The sequence below is a fragment of the Rissa tridactyla genome, chromosome 1 (genome assembly GCF_028500815.1).
Source record: "Rissa tridactyla isolate bRisTri1 chromosome 1, bRisTri1.patW.cur.20221130, whole genome shotgun sequence".
Classification (NCBI taxonomy): Eukaryota; Metazoa; Chordata; class Aves; order Charadriiformes; family Laridae; genus Rissa; species Rissa tridactyla.
This window is the reverse complement of record NC_071466.1, coordinates 143,229,279-143,248,370: the sequence shown is the minus strand read 5'-3', so window position 1 is coordinate 143,248,370 and position 19,092 is coordinate 143,229,279. Positions and strand designations below refer to the sequence as shown.

Here is a 19,092-nt window from a genome sequence, read left to right as displayed (position 1 = left end):
AGGGGCCGGGGTGAAAGTGCAGGTCGCCCCTGGGGGCGGAGAGGCTATCGCCGGCAGGACGGGAGGGAGGCGGGCGGCGGGGAGCGAGGAGGAGGAAGAAGAGTTTATTCACGGGAGGAAGGAGGGGGCGCTTTCACAGCGCAGGGGGCAGGTGCGCCCACCTCTCGCAGGTGGTGCAGGGGGGGAGCCCGGCCCGGCAGCGAGGAAGAGCCGCTGTGCCCCGCCTGGCTCTGCCCTGAGTAAAACTAACCCCCTGCTAGCTCAGCACCAGCAGTCCTTTGCAGGTGCATGGGCTTGTTTTCCTTTTCGCCCTCCTCGCACTTGCGAACGATTACAGGGAAATTTGTAGAAACGAGCCGCAGCGAGGCCAGGGCACTGGGACATCCCCTCGGTATGCCGGGCTGGGGATCCCGTTAGAAACCATGTGCTTGTAAATGGTTTGTTACCCCGGCTCGGGAAAGGTGAAGACATGCTTGGGGCACAGAGCGTGACGTCTGTGGCTTGTCTGTCAGAATCCGTTGAGGTGAACATCACCGTGTGGTGTCTCGACCTGCTGCTGGAATATTTGGGGATGCATCAATAGAAAGGGATGCCCCCTCTGAATACGAAGAGCGTTCGTGCAAGTGTAATTAGCAGACCAGGTTCTGGGCTTACGTGGCATCTGTACAAACCTCAAGGGATGTAAGCCACTTTTGGCAAAATCATTTCCAACTTCCCAGGATATAAAATCAGACCAGGACCTTGTCAGTCATTTCGGGCATAAATAATTACAGCAGAAACGTTACAGGCATTCAACCTTCCCCTGCAAGCCATTAACACCGGATTCCCCCCCCCCGCCCCGCGTAGCTTTGCCGGCTGCCCGCCTCGGGCAGCGCCTTCCCGGCCCTTCCTGAACTTTTCTCTCTTCTCTCTCCTCCGTTCTTTCCCGACGGGCCCTGGGCGCCGCCGCAGCAGCTCCTCCGCGGCCCCTAAAGAGAGCAGGGGCTGCGCAACGGTGGCTGCACCGCGCACGGCCCCTGAGCGGCGGCGGCGGGGAGAGGCGGCTGCTTGCTGCGCGCCTCCTGCTTTTGCGTGTTCAGCCTGGTGTTTGATCATTCGGTAACAAAGCCGGTTACTGAAGGTGAAGGAGGTGCACAGGCTGGCGTTCCGTGTTTCCAGAGTTGCCTTTCCAAACTGCATTGCCATCTCAGGGCGTGGGCCCGTGCAGTGCAGTGCAGTGCAGTGCAGACGTCTACATTCAGAAAGGATCCCTGGAAAGGGTGCAGAGGGTTTGGCAGCAGGGTGTGAGATTACTCTTTGAGTATGCGTGTTGCATCTGTCCTGGCTCTGCATGCAGCCTGGCGGTGTTCTGTGCCAGTATAAAGCTGCGTTTGTGCACAGTGCACAATGACTCCAGCGGCCTTAGGATGGCTCCGCTGATGCCAAAGGAAAGTTGTAACAGAAGAGCCTAAAGAACCTGTAGTTTCTTCAGCAGGTGGGTATAAGCTGTGAAATCTACAGGTTTCATCTGAAAACCAGCACGCTTTTCAACCCCAAGCAAATAAGACACTTTAGTGCACTTCTAAACTGACCAAGTAGGGGGAAGGTGGAGAGAGAAAGAAACAATTGTGTTTTCTGGGTGCATTTGGTCTAGAAGCTTCTAGCTGCTGTCAATTTGCAATTTAACATGGATGTGTTATTTGGTTGTAGATTAAATGTGTAAGAGGTTCAAAGCTAGTTTTGTACGTAGACGCTAGACCCTGATACGCTGGCACTGAGGAACACAGGCGGATGGAACCTGGTTCTGGTCAAGCAGGTCTCACAGGTCTTGTTAGGGGAGGTACAGCAAAAACATGGGAGATACTTCTGAATGAGTCTGTACGGTACTGAATTTACATACTGCAGTCAGCACTAACAAGTTGTCTGCACTCCCAGTTCATCAGGTCTGATCTCTCTTCACCTAGATTTTCTAATAATAAACCAGCTATACGTTGGTTTAAAATAAGTTTTTGATCGTCATCTGCCTTATGTTTGGCAATGAACTTTCTGTTTGGGACTGGTACTTTTTCAGCTGTATGTTGTATACTTCAAAACCCAGCATTTAAAAGTTGCAGCATGTAGAAATGGTGCCAAATTAGCTACAGCTCCCAAACATGCTAGAACAAAGTTTAGGGAAGTGATAAGTAGTAAAAAGGAAAGGAGATCTTTCAGTGGAGATCTCTTAGGAGCGTTATATAGCTCGTATACTTCAGCCTTTCCCCTGTTTTCAGCTAGGGTATGTATGGGTGGAAGGAAGGTCAGGAGAGTCTGTCTTTTAAGCCTCATTTTAAGCCTCTTTTAAGGCATGTTTATAGTACCACAGCATTGGAAAGGAGCCTTAATGTCATGTCAGGCCTGTTTTCAGAAGATATATGGTAAAGACAATAACTAAGCAAGGCAGGGAGAATACAAAGGCAAGATTTCAGAACTTGATGGGTACACTTAGGAGAGGTGAAAATGAAAATTTTGTCAATACCTTTCAGGCAGAGCGAAAGACAAATGAGGTGATTGGCTAAAATAACAGAGAATAGCCTCGGCAGTAAAATGTCCTGAAAAGCAATTAGTTGCAGCAAGAGTCTGGCACTGCCTCCCAGGACATGAAGCTGGTCTGCAACATGCTAGATTTATGGCTTTATATAAAAACTTGGTAGAGATAACAAGGTTTGGATGTAAAAGATGCTGTAGGCAGCACAGCTCAGCTGTAGTTTTATTGACAGGTGCTGGACAGGCAAGGGCAGGACTCGGGGTAGCCTATCCCATCAGGAAGGAAGGACCTTTGTGGTGCTGTCAAAGGGTTGACTTCATGGATATGTGGTGGCTCGAATCACTGCACTGTGTAGGTTGACCAAAGCCCTGCCATGACAGGCTGCGGCCTGGAGGTTCCCTTCCCCAGTTGTGTGGATCAAGCTGGTGCTGCAGATTCACACAAATGGGGATAAGAAGGGAGGAATGCAGGTCTGTACAAGCTCAAAGATGACAATAAGAGATAACAGCAAACAGAATAACCAAAAAGGGAACAACCCTGAATATTCATTTGTGATTGGAACACAGAACTGAACCCAAGCTTCTCACAAGTACTGGGTGTGTACTTCATTGGCTTGAAAGGGCTGAGCAGGGGTGTCAGAAAGGAATAAAAACAGAAGCCACACACTCCGTCTTGACTTGGACTCGTCACCAGCTGGCAGGCAGGCCAACAACCCAGCCATCAGCAGGGACGCCCCTGATGCCAACCGCCAGGGAAGACGTGATTTGACCCAGCGCAGCTCCAGTGTGGTGAGGGCATTCCTAGGGAAACTAATACTGGAGGGATAACTCACAGGACATGGGTGAGAGCAACAATTTGTGCACATATGTTATTTGAAACAAGGCCGTAAATCGATCCAAAAATGGATCGATTGTAAGTATCTATCTAGCTGCAGTAATGAAGAACTAAGTAAACTTGTTATTTTTTTCTATTTTGCATCCATTTCTTCTGAGCGATTGCTTGGTTAGTCTCAGAATGCAGGAGAAACCCTGGATGTTCCTCTGTTGGTGTGTTAACACTGAGTTGGAAAAGAATATGATTTAAGAGATCAGGGATTGCTTGTAATACTTCTGCTTGTTGCATTATAAAATACAGTGGTGCATGATAAGGCGGAAATAATGTTCAGTTTATGTGAATTGCACATTTTTTTATTGCAATAAGCAGTGCTACCCTTGAAGTCCACAGTAGGGCACAAACCTTCATCGGACTAAGAAGCAGTTTGTGTGGCACGTCTGTGGTAAGGCCATTAAGGATGTCGGCTGCTGCCCAGCACCTGAGTTACACCCTGCCTGTTCTTCATTCTCAGCTTCAGGGATCTGTCCCAGTATCTCTGCTTTCCCTTGCTCCCCGGCAGTATATAGCAAAGCAAGTCCTGCACTGTTCTTTTAGTTTAGAAGAGAGAAAGTTGTTTTTCCTTATCCTTTACCGCATCGCTGCAGACTAGAGTAGATTGGCATGGCCCACGTGCAAAGAGCATTAGGCCTCTTATCTGTTCCTTTTCAAATTAAAACAGTGGTGTTACACTATTTAAAGCCTAGCGACATGTAAAGGGAAATGATCTGAGCTGTTACGTAGCAGGCATGCAAATGAGACTCAAACCCTCCAGCGCAGGACTGGAAAAGGGCTTGTATCTGCAGTTCTTGGAGATTTTTGAGCTGCTCTTCTCCTTGTTCACCAACAGATGTCAACAGTTCTCTAAAACTACAGGCCATAGGACTTGCATTTAGGCAAGTTCTTGTTTTTTAAAAATTATTTTCTAATAAGGTTATGACTTCTTGTCCTGTCTTCTGCACATTACTTTCTATTATTTATTAATTTCATTTATGTGATATGTGCTGTCCTTTTTAGATAACAGATAGAGATTTTTAAAAAGACTAAACAGCACTTTTTTTGTGTAGACGTCTCTTCTGATTCAATGTATTCCTATATTGATCATAACCCATCAGCCTGCTTTCAGTTCATAGGAAGTTAGTAAAATTAATTTTAATTAAGATGTTAATTATCTTTCCAAATGCAAAATTATTTTAAAATACCCAGACAGATGTCATCAGCTGCTTTCATTTTGTTCTTTCCTTGCCTTATCTTTAAAAGCAATTAAGATTGCTGGACAGGTATTAAGGTTTTCTATTTCTTTGCCTGTTAGCCAGTGAGTATACCCTAATGTGTGCATGTTAACACCACCAGAAAGGATGGGCAGTTCCTGTTTTTTTCCTTAAAACACAGCAGCATTTTACTAGGCTTGGAAATTGTGGTATTTTGTAATCTACTGTTGTGAAGTGCTGAATGAAAATAACACCAATAACAGTAATTGCAGTTGGTAATTGCTTGATTGATTCTGCTGCACTTTTACTAAAAATGTTTGGTTTGTTTTTTTAGTTTTTATCGGGTTTCGGTCTGTTTTCTAATAACTCAACTGTAATTGTAAAAAAAAACAAAACAAAAAACCCAAACATATAAATACAGTCACGACCTTTGGTAATTGACCTAAAGTGGCTTTGATAATCTGATTCTGTTGATCTGTATGGATTACGTTTTTTCCTCACTGGGCTTTTATCAACAGCCACCTTTGGAAGGTATGCACTGTTGGAGCTTTTTATGATGTTGCTCTTGGTAGATCTTGCTTTTATTTGTAGTTTTAGAGTTGTCATTAATTTTACAACCTAATCTACTTCTTTTCTGGCTTTATTTCCCTTTGATGTATTTAGCTTTGTTTCTTTGACTTTCATTATGTGACATTAAAAAGGCTTTTTTTGATGTATTTTTTTCCAACTTTGTCTTTCCCATGTAAGCTTTCTTGCTTGCCTGCCTCCCACTTCTCAATCCCACTTCTCCATCTGCATCGCAGGAAGTTCAGCTTGGACATTAGGAAAAGGTTCTTCATTGAGAGGGTGATTGATCACTGGAAGGCACTCCCCAGGGAAGTGGTCATGGCAGCAGGTCTGTTGGAGTTCAGGGAGTGTCTGGACAACGCTCTTAGTCATATGGTTTAGTTTTAGCTAGTCCTGTGAGGAGCAGGGAGTTGGACTCAATGATCCTTATGGGTCCCTTCCAACTCTAAAAATTCTATGATCTCCACTAGGTGCCTTCTTTTACCATAGTTTTGAGCAGTTCTTTAAGAAAGGTTGTTGTCCAAGTTTAAGTGGACATTCTCTTTTGCGTGCAATCCATTACACCTGAATTTATTGCTGCATATCATCACCCTTCTTGCACATTGCTTGATCTTTAAATTTCATGGGTTTCTGCTTTCGCCTACCCCATCGGTGGCTTCGTGGTGCTTATGCTTTCACAGGTGTTGAAAAAGGTGGAGAAGCATGCAGAACATACCTGAGATAATCAGTCCAGAGAGTGAGTCATTGTCTCCATTTTCAGGTTAACACAAATTTTAGCCCATTTTCAAGTAGTCCAGCCTCACAGTTGCCCTGGATGCTGTTCATATGTGAGCACACACTGGCTAAGACCAAGTTTCTGATCCTCCAACAGGGCAGAGCCTGAGCATGTTACTGCCCTAACATCAGACCAGGCTCTTACTTGTATGCTTAAGCCATCTCTAGAGCCATTTATTCTTGAAGTGTAGACACTGGCTTTCTTTATAAGAATATGCCATAGTACACTTTGAAATAGACCTGCAGCTTTTATGTATGTTAAATTTGCATTTGTGCTACACAGCGCATGAGTCATAGAATCAGAGAGTCAGAATGGTTCGGGTTGGAAGGGACTTTCAGTGACCACCTAGTCCAACCCTCCTGCCCCACTGGGACATCTTTAACTAGGTCAGGTCACTCAAAGCCCTGTCCAACCTGACTTTGAACACTTTCACTGATGAGGCATCCACAGCTGCTGTGAGTAATCTATTCCAGTGTCTCACCACTCTCATCATAAAAAAATTCCTTCCTTATATCCAATCTAATCTACCCTCTTTCAGTTTAAAACCTTGTTGATAACGAACAGACAGAATGAATATAAGTACTTTTGTCTCTTCAGCAAATGCCACATGTCAGCATTCCTCTCCTTGCTCAATTTGTTGATAAACATGTTAAGCAAGAGCCCACCGATTCTTTATGCCTACAGACTTCTCAGAATACTTGGTGCTTGGTTACTGTGCAGACAGCTAGACTGTAAATCGGGAAGAGAGGAAAGACCAGGAACTCCAAGGGACCCCCTGTTTAGGAAGAGCAGCCAAATCCCTAGGAATTGTGTCTTGCTCACTCACTTAAGCTGCCTGTGTTCTTAACAACTGATCCACCTCAGTGGTTGTCCGGTGCCTTTTGCCCTGCTCGTCTGAGATATTGCTCAACCCCATACTTTTTACTCATAGAGATCCTTACAGGCTTTACAGGGACCTTTAAGGACTCCCCCCAGAGTGACTAAGCACTTGACACACAAAGTATGTTCCCTTATTCACCCTTAAAGCCCCTGAAATCACCTGTTTCCCAGAGATATTCCTGAGTGGACCAAGGGATATTCCTTCTTTTCCTACCCTATCCACATCCCTTTTGCCTCAATGTGATGGCTTCTGGACAGCAGATGATGGAATCTTAAATCTGCATTTAATGGAGCCCAAATACCTTCCTATCATGTTTTTGTCCCTTTTCCAGAGATAGAAGAAAGGCTAGGAGAGAATTAGTCATGTAGCAGGATTTGTAAATGTATGTTCCAATATCTACTCTCAATATTCTCAACTCTGCAGGGCGTGGGAACTGTCTGGAGGTGGGAGGTGGAAGGGGCAGGAGGAAAGACAAGAAATTGAGAGTCTGAGACTTTTTCCAGACACTGCCATGGAGAATTTGCACTTCTGCATTAAGAAGGGAGGCAGCTAGGAGCCAAGATCTTCCTTTTACGTCTGTGTGTGCCCAGAGCTAGTTGCTGTTTCCTCCTGCTTGGTGCAACGGACATACAGCTCAGTCTTCTGCACCTTCCTGCAGTTCTTGTTAGACATCGGTGTTTTCTTTCCCTGCTGTGTCTTCTCCCTTCTCTCTCTAGAAAGAGGAGTTTGCCTGTAGTTACGTCTGCTCTGGGTCTAATGAGTATACTTCCTTCCTTCTCTCCATACTGAAATTGTTAATACAATGGTAAAGGAGAAATTGTGATTACATAGAAATTGGGATTTCTGTTATATGGTGATAATTGCATTCCGTTAAGAGAGTTAAAATCCTTCCCAAGACAGCCACTTCCTTTTCTGGATGAGTGCCAGACAGCACCCATCTTTCTGTGGAACCAGAATCTAGGATGTTAGCTTCCAAATTCTGTGATAAGAAGAAGGGTGGGGGCTAAAAAGTCAGGGGTTTTTTTTACTGAATTTACTTCAAACCTAGTCCTGTAGGGTAATCCTCAGGTAGAGTACAAGTTGCTGAAACTATCCACCTGATTTTCCCCTCCCCTACACCATGGTCAGTGTATCAGTACATAGGTACATTAGTATCAAATCCACAGAAGCCACCAGAAAAAAACTTCAGTATTTTCCCAAGCTGTGTTACTGCTCTCTGGCGTGATTCCTGGCAAACCACCTAAACCACTTAGATCTTGTATTTGCCTTTAAATGTAGGGCTTATTCAAACCCAGGGAAACAAAGCTGAGATTCAGACTAAGTCAGCAAACAAGCACTAAATTACTGGGCAATGTAGTTTTTATCCTACGTTAATCAGCAACTTCAACTCTGGAAGCATATGTAAAACAACAGTGGATCTCCCAAGGGTTCGGGTCAAAAACGGGAGCTTCAAGGCACATCCAGAGGATAAGCAATGGGAATGAAACTATCATTCTCGATCAGGTTGCTGTTTCTGAGCACCCTGGAGCTTGTGACAAATAAATACAAATCAAGAATGCTACTTCTCCAGGGTTTCTCAATTTTCCTGTGTTTGCATGCCAAGGATTTGCTCTCAGGGTAGCCAAATATGAAATGCACGCAAAGACCAGAGAACGCTGCACGGGATGCTGCCAGGGAAAGGGCCAGGCCTGCCCCAGAGCAGCGCCTTCCGTTGCCGTAGGCGTTATGCTCCAAGTCAGCCTTGTGAATCCTGAATGGCAGGAACTGGGTGGGACCGGGGCATACTCTCTACCTCAGAGCCTTCCTGTTTGCACTGTCACAGCAGCCCCAGCTCAGCAGAAGATAATTTTGCCAAACTTTCAAGCTGGGGGAGCCTAAATAGAGCACGCGTCACCCATAGACATCAGAAGTCTTGGCAAATGAGGTCAGTACCACTTTCCTTACTTCATAGATGGGAAAATAGGTGAAACAAAGCTACGGAAAAGGGAAATTATTTCCTTGAGATCACGAGGCAGTTGGAGCAGGGAACTAGGGCATGAATCTCCTGTGCCCAGACCTGCTCTCCTAGGTACTATGTGATTTAAAATGACAGTTATTTCAGGGGAGCTGGTTGTCCTCACCATTTCTGCTGACTCTCCTCCCGCTCGCAGCACCTCTTAATACTAAGCAAGGGCTTATAGTGCCTAAATGGAGATAGAAAAGTACAACTTCAGAATATCTTCTTGCAGTAACTGTGTGTAGTTCTGTATGTATCCAGTTAGGAAGAAAAATGTGAACTGCATGTTTGAATTATGCCGTGTGTTATGTTGATAAGGTCTTCTGATTTTCTTTCCTGGACTCTCTGTACTTTCCCTCTCCAAATAAATTGCTAGTGGGAAAATGAGTACCTTTATTTCCCGGTTCTCCTCTATGGTGCATAGCCGAATTTGTTGAAACAGTCACTTTCTTTTCCTCCATCATCTTCATATATTTGTCACATCTGTTTAAATGTGTTTAAATAGTGTGATAACAGAGCCAAGCAAGAAAAAAAAATCCCAAAACTTGTGTCCACAAAGCCCCTTCCAGTAAATATTTCCTGTTTGTTTGGAGTTCTTACTAGACAACCCAGAAGGGACCCCACAGAATTGTTACAGTTTTATTGCTGAACCATACTCCAATGAATGTTGGTCTTCTTTCCACCAGATAAGAGTGACCTGAAGATGAAACCTTCTGCCACCTACGAGCTGTTAGTGGATGGTGTTGGACCATGGGACTTCACTGGCAGTTTTGTTCCTTGTGAGCTGCTACTTGTCGGAGAGGATGCCTACCCTGTGCTTGTGAGCTCTAAGAAGCAGGTTTTGATCGCCGTTTCACAGTATGGGAAGGGCCGGATGGTGGTTGTTTCCCATGAGGGAATCTTGAAGGACTCCAAGTTTTCCCAGTTCCTCAGAAATGCTGTGGAGTGGCTCAAGCCTTCCCCCGAGGCCCTGGTTGGAGTCCATCCTCATTTGGACTCCCTCTCCCAGCTGCTGCTCGGGGCTGGCACCAAAGTACAGGCTGGGGCAGAGCTCAGCTCCTCCCTGGGGGTGTACTGTATGGATGCCTATGACAGCACACAGGCAAAAGACTTGGTCGGCTTTGTAAAGAGGGGTGGAGGGCTGCTCATTGGCGGCCAGGCCTGGCACTGGGCGAGTCAACACGGCAAGGAGAAGGTTCTGTTTGAATTTCCTGGGAACCGGGTGACCAGCGTGGCTGGTGTGTACTTCACAGGAAACACTGTGGAGAAAGGCATCTTCAAAGTTGCCAAGAAAATTTCCAAGATCCCCTTAATTGTCCCGTGAGTATCTGAACTACTCTCTATTTAAACAACTGTTCAGGTTAAGCAGGTGAGGTGTTTATAGAAGATTCTTGAGGTGAGAGATAAGGATGATGGTGAATGATGGTTCTTTAATAGCCAGGATGGGATGCAACTGTTGTCTTCCAATTTAAGGGGGACCTTCCTGCTGTTTGCAATTGGAAAGAATGGTGTCTTTGACTGCTTCCAGGGCAGCTGGACCAGGCCTGGGGAATTCATTCAAGGGGAAAGAAACAAGGGGAGCCATCTTCTATAGCAGTCTGTCTGACTAAGTGTGCACACACAGCAAGATGGGGGCAGGGACAGGAGGAGTAAAAAGAGTTACTCCCTCTCCCCAGACGTGTATGTTCAGGGCAACTGTCCCACAGTTCAAAACCAGGTTGGAGATGGAGCGCCAGGCCAGCCCTCTGGGCAAGGCTCTGGCTGGCAGCTGCCAAACCTGTTTAACCAGTTCCTTGCAGAAATTTGCCTTCTGCAGGTGAAACCCAGGGGCAGGTGCAGAGCTGAGGGGGTGGGCTGGGTGACACCTCCCTTCTCAGCTTCTGACATGGGCTGTGGACAGGAAATCTTGGTGCCCCCGGTTCATTTGGGATTCCAGCCTGGCCCCTTGGATACTGGAGCAGTAGGTGTAAAAGTCAAGGCTGCTATAACTCGTACTGTGCAGCAGAGCAGGCATCAGAGTCCTTGGCGTTGCTCTGCTGTCTTCCCCCACCTCCCCTTGCGGGCAGGTGTGCCATGCTGTGCTTCACCCACTTTCTGCTGAGTTACACAAGGTGCAGCAGGTTCTCCAAGGAGCATGAGTGCTGCTGTGCTTCCTCTGTGTGGCAGCTTCATTTCACTGCAATGCAGGCTGCAACAATTACAATAAAATTCCGTGCAAGTCTTTCCTTCACAGCCTTTTCTTTCCTTGTGCATATGTAATACTAAATTTTTGTTATTTTCAGACAAAATAATTGGATTTTATACTCTCTGGATGCTCAGTTTGTTTCCCAAAAAAGGTACTAGAAAGCTCTGCTGTTGAATTCAGCAAAGCGCTTCGGACACAGATAACAAACGAAGTTACTTCATTAAAATTTGCTGATCAGTTCTTGTTCCCACTTGCAGTGCGTGGGCATGTTCCCACTGCCTCATGCACAGAGCATGGAAGAGGAAGAGAAGTGGACAATTCAGAAGAGAAAAATTACATAGCAGTTAACAAGACTTTAAATGGTAACTGATGGTGAATTACACCTTGTTTAGGGTGGTTTTGATTGGATCCAGAGCCCCAGAGAAATATGTAATTTCCGTGCAACACAACAGCTCTGTGCATCTGGGCCTTCCTGCTGGCCTTTGTTTAACCCACAGAGAATCAGACTGCACTCTAAGGCAGGTGCTGTGCCGTATGCCTGGGCGTATACTCTGTGTGACAAAGGGTCTCAGTAAATTAATAACCAAAGGAGAGCTGCAGATTTAATTCCTGTTCTATGGGCATGCAGAATGGCAGCATCATTTATTCTTATTGAGTTGGCTGCAATGGCCGTGTAACAACAGATTATTTCCAGGTGTTGGGAGAAAACTGTGTTTCGCAGAACCAGGAGAAAGTGTAAACAAATCAAATGAGAGTAATTCAACATGTTTTTCTGCACAGTATAATCTGATGTGAGGACTATGTGTTAAGGCCCTGATTCATTTTCTAGTAACTTGTTATTTGCCTAGCTGTGTGCCTGTCCATCTGGCCCATTTGGCCTAGCTGTGCTTTCTTCAGGTCTCAGTGGTGGCAGAGTCTGGGAGAAGACAGAAATCTCTTGGGCTTGCCCTAACTAGTAATGGCTAGGGTGGGGTAAATGGAGAAAGTTTCTGTTGTAAGAGATGTGCCGATTCACACATCATTTGCAGTTTAAAAAAATATGAAAGGTCTTCTGATTCTTGAGTTTCTGCAATGCATTTAGATTTTCAAGCTGCTCTTCAAAGTCAGAGGGCTAGAAACTTCCTTTTGACCTCTTCTTTCTCTCTTTTTTTTTAAATGAGTTCTGAGATTCTTACAGATTTACTTGGCTGCAAAATCTGAGGCTTTAAAAGGAGGAAAAAATGAGGTATTGATGGATTTATTTTTTTAACTGTAAGAACTGGCAACATGACTTACTAGGTTGAGGGAGGAAGAAGAGGCAGGGATGGACAAGGTGGCCTTTTGTGGAAAGGATTCTAAGATGAGGGCTAACCTGGGCCTCTTCTGTTTTTGCAGGCACCAGGCCAACCTCGGCCTTGATGCTGAGTTTCTCCTGCGTGGTGTGTCGGAGCTGGATTTGGTGACGGGGGGCATACCTTCCATCTTGCTGGTGCACGGTGTACTCTCCTTCCCGCTCTGCCTGGACAGCTCGCACCGCTGCCTCTTAGCTGCAGCGCGCTATGGCCAAGGTCGTGTTGTGGTGGCAACCCACGAGAGCCAGCTGTTCTCCCCAAAGCTAGCCAGATTCGTGCTCAATGCTGTCCGCTGGCTGGATGCTGGGAGAAACGGGCTGGTGGGCGTGGATGCCAGCCTAAAGAAACTGTGTAGCCTCCTCTCTCAGGGAGAGGTGAAGTCACAGGTGTCACAGCTGACAGGTGACATCAGCGTGTACTGCTGCTCTTCTTACAGCGACAGAGAGGCAGAGAAGCTTCATGCTTTTGTGGCAGAGGGAGGTGGCCTACTGGTTGGAGGCCAGGCCTGGTACTGGGCTTCCCAGAACCATGGCAAAGCTGCTGTGGCAAATTATCCTGGCAACAAAATCCTCAACCGCTTTGGGCTGAGCATCCTGGGGCAGAGCGGCCAGGCAGCTAAGCACCCAGCCGTGGGGTCTGGGGAGCACTACCACTTCCGCAAGGCGCTCGCTCTTTTCAACAGCCACGTAGACAAGCATGAGGAGCTCCAGGCCCCCTTGAAGGACTGGCTGCAAAGGCTAGCACAAGACTGCGCTGCTTTTCTGCACATCCCAGCCCACGACTGCCCTGCATATGCCTCGCTCCACCGCATCCTGACCAAAGTGCTCCAGAGAAGTGGGATCCCACACGTCAGCAGGCACTGCCCTGTCAAGAGCAACTCCAAAGAGGCAGTGCTTCTCTGCATGGCAACCGAGCTGTCTCTCACCATGACGGACAGTGCAGCTCTAGTGCAGAAATCTGCTGCTGGGGTCTGTGCCCTCCCCATCACTGTGGAAATTGATGGCACAAACCCAGGTGAGGAGTGTATCTCCCTTCCTCTTGATGCATCCTGTTGTTGGGATCAGTGGGGCACCCATCCTCAGTGTGCACGTTCCTGTATATGTCTGAACATGAGGACAGATGTGCAATTTCACTGTGGACTTGTGAGGAGGCTCACGTCTGTGTCGTGGCAGACAGGCTCCTTTTGTTGCCAGCCCCGATTTCCATTCTCTGACACACCCTGTGCAAGTCCTGCTTCCTCGCTGTTCGTGCACAGGCACTCGAGGGAGAAGAACCACCTGACAGAGTCATCGCAGGGTACTTGCACAGCACAACGGCTTGGGCGAGAAAGCCTCCTTGAGAAAATCCAGGCTCTGCACTGCAGGTTGTTCTCACCATAGTTGTGCTAGCTGTCTGTGAGGCCATCCTACGAAGACGTAGGCATTAGGAACAAAAGGTTTATTTTTTATCTAGATGATTTCATCCTGAGTTATAGCATGGTTTCACAACTTGTGTTAGCATAACTGATGGAGTGAAAGTCTGGTTTTGGGGGTGAAAACAAGAGGCTGGAAGCATGGTGGGAACCTCTTGGGCTGACACCATCACTGACGCCAAGGTATTTGGTAATTACACCCTGAATGATTTGTCTAAGCTTAAAAAAACCTATACAACCTTGCTGAGATTCCTGCTCACAACTGATATGTTTAAACTCTAGGTAAAATTCATCTAGTAAGGTATTATCCCCTGAACAGATTAATCTTTATATATTTTTTTTTTTGTATTGGAATATCATTGAAAGGAGTTGCTTGCAAACTGTTCTAATGAGATGAAGGAGATTGTTCTGGAGTCGCAGTGTCTGAGTGCAGAGGATATGCAGAGAGAAAAGTTGTTTTAACACTAATGAGTCAGGACAAAAGGGGAAAATCGTTAGCGCTGGCTGAACTGAATGCATTGGACGGAACACAGTATTTTGTTTGACCAAAAATACTCAGACTTTGTGTCATTTCACATAAACAAACAAAAAAAAATGCTGTCAAACCCTGAGCACCCTTTCAAAACTAACTTTGGTGCAAATTCAGCAAAACTGAGATGAACTGGTGAAACATAGTGATATGGTCTAATTTGCATTTTTCCTTGGGTTAGGTTGTGCTTGACAAAACTGGTCCTCCTTTCTTGGAGGATGGGAGAGGTTGTTTATGACAGTTTTTTAGGACTTTTTGTGTTTGTGTTGAAATATGCTTGAGTAGACTTTATGTCAGAACTAGGGAGTAGATTTTGCCTCATCAGTACAGTAGAGATGGATCAGTTTTGCACTGTGTATCACAAGGTTTTGCAGAGATCTAGGCAGAGGAGACTTACATTTCCATGGGAAGACTGCCTAGAAACATGCTGAATTGTAGTGGTATGGTGGAGTACCCCATCTTACAGTTACATTTAGCATAAGACAGTCCTTTTAGGCTTTCTTATAACTTCAGTTAGCTAGAAACGGGAATTCATGCAGGCCGCAGCATGTGCTGGACCAGTCAGTAAGGAAAAATGTGATGTCAATGTCAGTCAGTTATTTAGGAAATGTTTTATGACCATTACAACTTCAACGGTGTTTAATACCACCTCAGTATGCACCTCTTATGAGGGCTTTAGGGTAAGAGGATCTGAGGAGAGGAGGAGGTGTTGGGGGTTTGGTTTCTTTTCTTCGTATTATTTTTAAAAGATACTAGTAAACACATTTAAGCTTGGCATTTTCAGAAGTTCAAATTTGGGTGGGCTTGCTTGCTAATGGTGTGATGATCTTGTTCACACTTCTACCCTATTGCTTTAAAACTATTTCTGACAGGTTGGGTAAAACGTGAAACAGTTCTGTGACTGTAGAGCAAGGGAAAAGAAAAGGATGGAATATTCTGCGGTTGCAGCTTAAAATCTTCAGAATCCATAAAGTCAGGCCAAAGAAGGGCTCGACTCTTGAGAACCGTGTTCTCCTACCTTTAGGTAAGACAGCCTGGAGGAGTACAGGACTCTACCTCCCTGAAGGGCACACAGCAGTTATAACATTCCCTTGCCTGGTGGTCAGTGCTGGTCTGAAGGTAAGCTTCTGTTTACACCGATGTATTTGCCAGGCGAGCACTCAAAAATAGCTTGCAAAAAGGCTTTTCTCATCGGTTTTGCTGCCTTTTTAATCCTTTCCTACTGCTGCCACCCTGTGGCACTTTCAGTGCATTGTCATAATTTTTCACGTTTCCCACTCTTCTGTTGCATTCTTCTTATTCTGTGTGCTGGCAGGATAATTGAGTATGGCTGCTGCCTGAAGGCAGCTGTATTTGTTTTCTTATCGTGCAAAGAGAACTGATCAAGGTGATTTTCATGCCCAAGATGAGTACTTGAGCCCTTCCATGCACCAGACTTAGTTCTGGCTCTCTAGATGTCTCATAGGGTACTTTCACAGCGCTGTCACTGTTGCTTATGTAGATGTATCCAGATCAGGTATAAACGAGTTGCTTGTCATCCTGTTCTCTGCAAAGTATGAAGCAGATAAATGCTCACCTGCTTGGATATGTTTTGCAGAGAGCTCCCTGCAGCTGAAATGCAAAGTTTACTCAGGTGTTTCTGTCTGATCCTGCTGTCACCTGCCGTCACATGCTACTGTATGAGGACCAAGGACGAGATACAATTAAAGAAGCCAGCAGTAATCACATCTCTCCACCTCCTATGTTACAGGATGTGACTGACGCTGGTGAAGGAATGATCAATGCAAGTACAGTGCAGTGAAAGAAGTCCTGCAGTACCCTGAACTGCTAGTGAAGAATGTAGTTGACCCAGCAGTAATGGGAGTATTGCTCTAACACTGTCTGAGACAGGGATAACACTGAACTTCACCAGCTTTTTTCATTGTATTTGCTGTTTCTGGTCACTACAGGCAGAAAGCTTGAACGAGGTTGGAGTCAGAAGGCCGCTTCTGTGTGCGTGCCCTGGAAGGACAGTGCTGCCAGCAGATGACTCGAAGTGTTGTGGTTGGTCTGCCAGGTCGCACTCAGAGCCCTTTGACCAGCTGTTCCTACCCTTCTGTTTTCCAGGTGCAGATTGGGTGTCACACGGATGATCTCTCTCATGCCACAGAGCTGAAGCGGGCCCCAGTGGTAATACGCACCTGTGATATTGCCTGCCAGAAACAGTCTATTTCCTGCCTCTGGGGTGGCCTCATTTACATCGTAGTACCAGCAAACAGCATCCTGGGGAAAGTGCCCATCACGGTAGAAGGGGCAGTCAGAGCTCCTTTCTTCAAGCTTGGTAGGTTTGTTTACCTTGGTGCCTTTCTCCTTAGTGCTGCTCACAGATGCTGCTCTCTCTGTGACTGAAAGGTATGTCTTAGAAATACTTGTGTTTAGGAATACTTGGAATATTTTAGGAATATCCCAGATTTAGTTTCCTTGCTTTGTTGTCCTCTGGGATTCTGGGTAAGCCACTTAATCACTCTGTGCCTGCTACATAGCAGGAGGTAGGTAAGGGAGCTGTCACAAAATGGGCAGGATTTGTCCAAACTGACATTTCTTGAGGTTGGAGTTGTCATTTCCGATGGAATTCGTTGTGTTGGAGGGAGACCGCCTGACCTCTGCCACAGCAAATCTTGCATTGTGCTCTGCCTGCTTTACTGTGCCCCTCTATGGCCATCTCCAGTCCCTGCAGTAAATCTCTGATGAATTTCCCGTGTTTTCCATCAGTTTCTCTTTTCTTTCTGTATACAATTTCTTCTTGCTCTTCTGGCAAACTAAACAAAACCAGGGTTGTTACATGAAATAGCAAATATCTGATGGAGAAGAAGAAATGAGATCATCAAGGGATGCTGGAGAAGCCTGATGCTTCTTGTTCTCAGATGGGAAACAGGGATCTGTTCTTGCTACGTTACTGCTCTGGTATATGCCAATCCTTTCTGTTTCCCATCCATAAAAGAACCTGAGGAGATTTCCCAAGCACAGGATGAGAATTAACTAATTAACAGCCACCATCCCCAGTCACACAACTAACACATACTGTTTTCCAAGATAATTTCCCAACTTGTGGTTTCCCAGCTTGACATTTAGAACTGTGCTGAAAAGTCAGAGCTGTGTTTAACTGATCTTCTCTGTTGTCAATGTAGGGGAGACCTGTGAAAGCCAGTGGAAGACCTGTATCCGGCACTACCCTGCTCCCTGGGCAGAACTTGCTGTTGACAATCTCATCCTGACAGTGCCATCTGACAGCATCCGCCACATGGAGAACCCAGAGCCACTGCTGACCCTGTGGAATGAGATCATGGTGGCAATAAGCAAATTGGCAGCCATACCAACAAAATTTCCAAGGCCAGAGAGGATTGTAACAGATGTCCAGATCTCATTTGGTAGGTACATTGCCATATGGCCTTCTCAAGGGGCTAAGAGGCAAAGTGGCCTCTAGCAGAAGTGTCTGTTCCTTCAGGGGTATTTTGCTAAAACCAGACTAGAAACATACCTAAGGTGTCAGATGACTGTGACCCTTGTGTAAGTGTGAGCTATTCTGTCAGGATGGAAGCATGGTGAGCTGGGGCTTAAAAAAACATATTGACCCTTTCAGATGCCTCCCTGCTCTCAAAACTGGTGTTGTCTCACTTAGCTGTTCTGCCTGGGCATGTTAAGAGGCAGAGCTGCTGACTGCAGTGGCTTTGATTCACATGTAGTTACTCATTCTCCCTCTTGAATGCACTGCAGAGTCAGTACAGCTGGCAGATGGCGACGTGATTTCTGTTTTTTCCCTGCCTCAGCCACAGGACTGTTCTCACACATCTCACACGTCTCACACACATTTTAAACCTATGTGTGCCTACCTGCTGGAGACGGGCTGCACAAAGGTTATTGTGGGCAAAACTTAGCCCAAAAAGACGTGCCTGAGATGATGGCAATGGAGAAGCTGAACCAATATCACCGTCAAAGCCCTTAAGTTAATAGTTTTGCAGCTGATGCTCCCCCACCCCAGCTGTTCAAGTTGTGAACTGAGTGCATTTGATCTAGAGTCAAATTAGGTGGTAAATGTGGAACTTTGCGATACAAGTTTTGTTCAATTGTTCTTCAAAATAGACTGCTTAACTTCATCATCCCACAATGAGACAAGCACTTGGCGTGAACCCTGATGTTCTAAGCCTTTGCTAGGCCACATGGAAAGAATTTGTTGCGCATCTTGGGAGTGTTAAGTTCTGTTATCCTGAGCAAATGCCAGTTGAAAAGATCATAGTCTGCAGACACAAATTTCCCTTCAGTTTTGTGTGGACTAAATGGTTTCACTCACATTTCTGGACCTGAATGTTTTGGGTGCCAGTGGCTGCTAAATGCATGCATCCCTCTTATTAAAAAAGAGGGAGCTCAAGATCTTAATTAGTTCTTGTGGAAGGGGCGTTGCCATTCATGTTCTGCAACTTGGGTAGTCTATAAGCTTAGTATTCAGTCAAATACGGCTGTGTAGGCTCTCTATATAGTGAGCGTAAAGTGCTACTTATCTCCTCCTACAGTAGTTGTTTGAGTTTGGGGAGGTGACTCTTCTATGAAGCTTTGTGAATCTTCCAGAAGAAGGATAAATCTGGGACACCAAGGAGACATGAGTAAAATCCCTTGCAGTGCAGGATTCTTGCCTAGCATGATGCTGGGAAGTTGTTTATAGTATAGCTATCCTGTGAGGTTTAGAACAGGCTTAAGCCTGACAAGCTTTGCATCACTTGGGATGACAAACTGTGACTTCCGTGTGTCTCATCCACACTGCTGACTACTGGAGTGCAGACCTGCAGTATCCACTCAAGCT

At 45.8% G+C, this 19,092-nt stretch overlaps 1 protein-coding gene across 5 annotated transcripts in view; it reads left to right on the top strand.

The window, feature by feature from the left end:
* The window catches only part of LOC128904425 (TRPM8 channel-associated factor 2-like), a 46,267-nt gene that overhangs the window by 21,429 nt on the left and 5,746 nt on the right, over window positions 1-19,092 (top strand). Inside the window, exons 1-6 of one of the 5 annotated variants that reach the window (XM_054188746.1) lie at window positions 8,607-8,730; window positions 9,489-9,622; window positions 12,362-13,332; window positions 15,283-15,377; window positions 16,365-16,578; window positions 17,426-17,665. In XM_054188746.1, the coding sequence (XP_054044721.1) occupies window positions 9,540-9,622; window positions 12,362-13,332; window positions 15,283-15,377; window positions 16,365-16,578; window positions 17,426-17,665 (1,603 nt within the window). In that variant the 5' untranslated portion in view covers window positions 8,607-8,730; window positions 9,489-9,539. Of the gene's footprint in view, window positions 1-8,606; window positions 8,731-9,466; window positions 10,123-12,361; window positions 13,333-15,282; window positions 15,378-16,364; window positions 16,579-17,425; window positions 17,666-19,092 lie in introns of those variants that run through there. The other 4 variants (XM_054188744.1, XM_054188747.1, XM_054188745.1 and 1 more) reach the window with 4 other exon arrangements.